Source organism: Terrapene carolina, unplaced genomic scaffold (assembly GCF_002925995.2).
Source record: "Terrapene carolina triunguis isolate 2854851 unplaced genomic scaffold, T_m_triunguis-2.0 Scaffold29536, whole genome shotgun sequence".
Classification (NCBI taxonomy): domain Eukaryota; kingdom Metazoa; phylum Chordata; order Testudines; family Emydidae; genus Terrapene; species Terrapene triunguis.
The window spans coordinates 1-5,741 of record NW_020693887.1 but is presented as its reverse complement, the minus strand read 5'-3'; the positions used below and the strand labels follow the sequence as shown (position 1 = coordinate 5,741).

Sequence of the window (5,741 nt, the reverse complement as noted above, 5' to 3'; positions counted from 1 at the left end):
GGCTGGGAGCCAGGACTCCTGGGTTCTCTCCCTGCCTCTGGGAGGGGCGGGGAGAGTCTAGTGATTACAGCAGAGGGAGGGGTAGCTGGGCACCAGGACTCCTGGGTTCTCTCCTGGCTCTCTCCATGCAGGTGTGGGAGGGGCGCTGGAGGGTCATCCCTTACGACGTACTGCCCGACTGGCTGAAGGACAACGACTTCCTTCTCCACGGGCACCGCCCGCCCATGCCCTCCTTCCGCGCCTGCTTCCGCAGCATCTTCCGCCTGCACACGGAGACCGGCAACATCTGGACACACCTCATCGGTCAGTGGGACCCAGGCGTCCGGGGGCACTGGGTGGGACCAGAGATAGGTGCTAGGGGGCGCTGCAGTGCAAGGAGATGCTGCGTTTTATGTGGGTATATCTCAGCGCCGGGCGAGCCGTCCCCATGTGGCGTTATGTGCAGCTGTTCCCTAGCTGCCCCGCCCCAGAGGTGGTTGCATTTTGACTCTCCTCTCCTCCCATTCCAGGCTTCCTCTTCTTCCTCGTCTTGGGCATTGGCTACATGTTCAGCCCCAACATGAATTATGTGGCCCCCATCCAGGAGCGGGTCGTCTTCGGGACGTTCTTCCTGGGGGCCACCCTCTGCCTCTGCTTCTCCTGGCTCTTCCACACGGTGTACTGCCACTCGGAGAGAGTGTCCCGCACCTTCTCCAAGTGAGTGCCACCCCTGGGGGCGGGGCACCGCCAGGCCGGACGCCTGGGTTCTTCTAGCCACCATTCAGGAAAGGAAGTGGAGTCTGGGGTGGCCGGGTTGATGCTGGGAGCCAGGACGCCTGGGTTCTCTCCCCAGCTCTGGGAGGGGAGTGGGGCCTAGTGGTTAGAGCGGGGGGGGGCGGGGCTGGGAGCCAGGACTCCTGGGTTCTCTCCCCGGCTCTGGGAGGGGAGTGGGGCCTAGTGGCTTAGAGCTGGGGGGGAGGGGCTGGGAGCCAGGACTCCTGGGTTCTCTCCCCGGCTCTAGGAGGGGAGTGGGGCCTAGTGGTTAGAGGTGGGGGGGACAGCCAGGACTCCTGGGTTCTCTCTGCTGCCCCCGCAGGCTGGATTACTCGGGCATCACGCTGCTGATCGTGGGCAGCTTCGTGCCCTGGCTGTACTACTCCTTCTACTGCTCGCCCCAGCCCCAGCTCATCTACCTCGTCATCGTCTGCGTGCTGGGCATCACGGCCATCACGGTGTCCCAGTCAGACCACTTCGCCACGCCCCAGTACCGCGCTGTGCGAGCAGGTGGGCGCCCCTTCGCCCCGGGGGCCTGGATTGCAGGGGGCTGGCCACAGGGGCTGGCAGTGGGAGCTGGGTCCAGGGGGCGACGGGGCTGGCAGTGGGGGCAGGGCACAGGGGGCAGCTGAGGGCTGGGTACAGGGGCTGGCAGTGGGCGCAGGGAGCAGCTGGCAGTGGGGGCTGGGGGAGGCAGGGGGCTGAGCACAGGGGCTGGCAATGGGTGCAGGGGGTGGCTGGGGGCTGGGCTCAGAGGGGGGCTGGGCGTGGGGGCCCCTGGCAGTGGGGGCTGGGCGCGGGGGCCCCTGGAGCCTGGGACTGGGGGCTGGGTGTGGGGGGCCCCTGGAGGCAGGGGCTGGGCATGGGGGCCCGTGGCAGTGGGGGCTGTGGGCTGGGCATGGGGGCTCCTGAGGTGGGGGCTGGGCGCGGGGGGCCCCTGGCAGTGGGGTTGGGCGCAGGGGGCCCCTGAGGCGGGGACACGCCCTGACCGCTCTCTCTGCCCCCGGCAGGCGTGTTCCTGGGCCTGGGGCTCAGCGGGCTGGTGCCCACCCTGCACTTCCTGCTGGCCGAGGGGCCGGGGCGAGCGGCGAGCGCCGGGCAGATGGGCTGGCTCTTCCTCATGGCGCTGCTCTACATCCTGGGCGCGGCGCTGTACGCCGCCCGCGTGCCCGAGCGCTTCTTCCCCGGCAAGTGCGACATCTGGGTGAGTCCCCCGCCCACCTGCTGGGAGCCCGGACGCCTGGGTTCTTTCTGGGCGCTGGGAGGGGACCGGGCTCTAGCGATCAGAGCAGGGGGCGCTGGGAGCCCGGACACCTGGGTTCTCTCCCCAGCCTTGCTCCAGGCTCTGTGTGATCTTAGCGAACTCTTTTCTGTCTCTGTGAGTGTTTGTGGTACTTACCCCCTGGGTGGGGTGGGGCTGATAATTAACCTCCTCCTGGGGGGGTTGGGTGCCCAGGGAGGGGGCGGGGCCTGGCTTGCTCCTGCCAGGGGAGGTGGGCGGAGCCAGGCTCACCTCTCCCCTTTTCTCCCCCCTCCCCGCAGTTCAACTCCCACCAGATCTTCCACGTGCTGGTGGTGGCGGCCGCCGGCGTCCACCTCCACGGGGTCTCCCAGCTCCAGGCCTTCCGCTCCTCGCTGGGGGGCGCCTGCACCGAGAGCACTGTGCTGTGAGCCTGCCCCCCCCCCGACCCACCGGATCCTCCCCTGGGGGGCGTGGCCCTCAGCGACCAGATCCCGCCCCGAGGGGCGTGGCCCCAGGCACCAAGCGACCAGATCCCGCTCCAGGGGGCATGGCCCCGGGCACCAAGAGACCAGATCCCACCCCGGGCAGCAAGTGACCAGATCCCACCCTGGGGGGCGTGGCCCCTGGGCACCGAGCGACCAGATCCCACCCCAGGGGGCGTGGCCCCTGGGCACCGAGCGACCAGATCCCACCCTGGGGGGCCGTGGCCCCGGGCACCAAGTGACCAGATCCCACCCCAGGGGGCATGGCCCCGGGCACCGAGCAACCAGATCCCGCCCCGGGCACCAAGTGACCAGATCCCACCCTGGGGGGCGTGGCCCCTGGGCACCGAGCGACCAGATCCCACCCCAGGGGGCGTGGCCCCAGGCACCGAGCGACCAGATCCCGTCCAGCAGATCACATGACAGAGGGCGGGACCTCAGATGACAACTGACCAATTGGCCCACTAGGAGTGTGGCCTTGGACCCTGACCAACCAATCACACCATGGAGTAGTGATATCAGATTCTGACTGACCAATTGCCCTGAGTGGGGCGAGACCTAAGACTCTGACTGACCAATCACACCACAGGGGGTGTGGCTTCAGAAACCAACCAGCCACTCATGCCACGGAGTTGTGACTTCACACAGTGACCGACCAATCACACCAGAGATATTACTGTGATCACTAACTGACCAATCGCAACATGGGAGGCGTGGCCTAAAATGCAGCCACTTTGATTGGGCCAATCAAGCTATGGGGGGCGTGGCTTCGCTTAAAGGGGACATTGTCTGGTATTTTTGTCATGCCTGCCCGGTGTTTTTCCCCTGTTGCACTGTGGGGAGGGGAGTATTTAACAACTCACTGCACCTATTTTTAGCTTAATCTCCCATCCCAATTTCTCAGTCTCTGGCCCTTTAAGAAACTTGGGCGTGTGCCCTCTTGGAAAGGCGTGTAGTTCTTGTTTGTGGAGGACTGGGTGGGGGTGTAGAGAAGAAGCTGCCCCTTTAAGAGTTGCTCGGTGAGTGAGCCTGATATATCCTCTCCCAAGGCCACCCTGAGTGACTGGGGACAGGCCTGGGAGCCAGGACTCCTGGGTTCTCTCCCCGGCTCTGGAAGGAGAGTGGGGGCTAGTGGTGGGCCTGGTGCAATGGGGGGGGGGTTGCGGGGGGGGGGGGGGTGGGCCCTGGGGCAGCGGTGCGGGAAGGAGGAAGCATGGGGCAAAGGGACCCCACCCAGAGGGGTTGCTGTGGATATGGGGGGGCCCATGGACCGACGGGGCACACAGGTGGCAGCACCCCCCTTCTTCTTCCTTTAACACCCATCACCCTTCTGTCAGGCCCCCCCGCTCCGGAGCCTTGTTACTTTTCATAGCCTCGTTGTTTTTTTACTGGCCGTTGTAATAAATGTCTAGGAGCCGGAAACATTATAAGGAAAATAAGTTCTCTCCTGGCCCCCGGCCTGGCTGGAGTCCGCATGGCAGACCTTGGGCAGCGTTATGTGTGGCTGTTCCCCAGCTGCCTCACCCCAGAGCTGGCTGCATCTCAGTGCCAGGCAAACCGTCTCTGTGCAGGCGGTGGGCGCTGCTGCAGAGAACCGGCATCTGTAGTCAGTTTCGTGTCTGTGGCTGACCTGCCTGGAGGGGAGTGGCAGGTGAAAGGAAGTGGTTGAGCATCACGGAGGCGGCTGTCTCCTGCCCAAGCTGCAGAAGGAAGCCGGGGTGAGGGGGCTGGGCAGGGGGCGCTCTCCCCTGGCACGCAGGGCCGGGCGCTGTGGGGGCACCGTGGGGCAGGGAGCGGGGCGGAGCAGGGGGCGCTCTCCCCTGGTATTGGGAGGTGCCGTTGGGCAGAGCAGTGTGGGGCCAGCACCCTTGGTGCTATCGCTACAAACACAGGAACTGCCCCCCCCCCCGCCTCCCCCAGTGCAGGAAACCACAGGGGCGGAAGCGCCGCTCGGCTTCGGGGACTTGGTGCCGAGCCACCCGCGCCCTGGAGGGCCAAGGGGAGCAGGCGGCAGGTGCAAGGGGGGCCCAGGGATGCGCTGAGCGACTATGGATGAGGAGGGGCCAGCGGAGCAGGAGTCATGGTAAGAGGGGCACCGTGGGGAGGGGGAAATCTACCAAATCCTGCACCCTCCTCACCCCACAAAGACAGGGCCTGATGCTGCCTAGAGCAGAGGATTCTGGATTGTCCCCCCCAGGGGAAACAGAGGCACAGAAAAGGGGAACTGACTTCTCCTGTAACTCAGGAGACCCCACTCCTCTCCCCGAGATGGGGAGAGAACCCAGGAGTCCTGACTCCCAGCCTCCCCTGCTCTAACCACTAGACCCCACTCCCCTCCCCGAGCTGGGGAGAAAACCCAGGAGTCCTGGCTCCTAGCCCCCCCCGCTCTCACCACTAGACCCCGCTCCCCTCCCAGAGCCGGGGAGAGAACCCAGGAGTCCTGGCTCCTTTCCCATGGGCGCCAACCACAGCCCAGAATAACTCACCCAATTTTGCGTCGCCCCAGGCTCACTACATCCGGGGCAGCCAGGGGAATTACAGTTCCCCACAACATAGCACCAAACTTCAGAGAAGTGTGTGGGGGGGTCATTCTTGATGTGTCCCCATGGCACTGCTGGAGGAAGCTCGCATCACGTAGGGGAGCAGAGAAGGGAGGCCCCATGGCACTGCTGGAGGGATGCTCAGAGCGCCCCATTCTTGTAATCCCCTTCCTGGTGTGTTTGCAGGTCCCCGGTGCATCGGGAGCGGTCCCAGACCTCGGGGTCCCTGTCCGAGGGCTCGGGGGTGAGTGGGGGAGGGCAAGGCTGGAGTGGAGGTTGGAGCTTTGGGGTGGGGGTGGGGTGGCCATGGGGATGGGCACAGGGGGTCTGGAAGATCTGGGGGTGGGGTGGGGCGTCTAGGGGTGGGAGATCCAGGGTGAGGTGGCCGTGGGGACAGGGGGTCTGGGAGATGGGGCGGGGGTAGGGTGGCTGTGGGGCAGGAGATCTGGGAGATGGGGTGGGGTGGCTGTGGGGACAGGGACAGGGGGTCTGGGAGATCGGGCCAGGGTAGGGTGGGTGTGGGCCAGGGGGTCTGGGGAGATCTGGGGGTGGGGTGGGGTATATAGGGATGGGAGATCCGGGGTAGGGTGGCTGTGGGGACGGGGACAGGGGATCTGGGAGATCGGACTGGGGTAGGGTGGGCGTGGGCCAGGGGGCCTGGGAGATCTGGGGGTATGGTGGGGTATCTAGGGGTGGGAGATCCGGGGTGAGGTGGCCGTGGGG

The 5,741-nt window shown here is 65.8% G+C and overlaps 1 protein-coding gene across 1 annotated transcript; it reads left to right on the top strand.

The window, feature by feature from the left end:
• Positions 1 to 209: 209 nt before the first annotated feature.
• On the top strand, positions 210 to 2,449 carry LOC112123595 (adiponectin receptor protein 2-like). Its single transcript, XM_024222192.2, has 5 exons — positions 210 to 303; positions 510 to 696; positions 1,076 to 1,263; positions 1,764 to 1,957; positions 2,296 to 2,449. Exons 1-5 carry the CDS (start codon positions 225 to 227, stop codon positions 2,422 to 2,424), a joined length of 777 nt encoding a protein of 258 aa, XP_024077960.1. The 5' UTR covers positions 210 to 224; the 3' UTR covers positions 2,425 to 2,449.
• Positions 2,450 to 5,741: the final 3,292 nt, after the last annotated feature.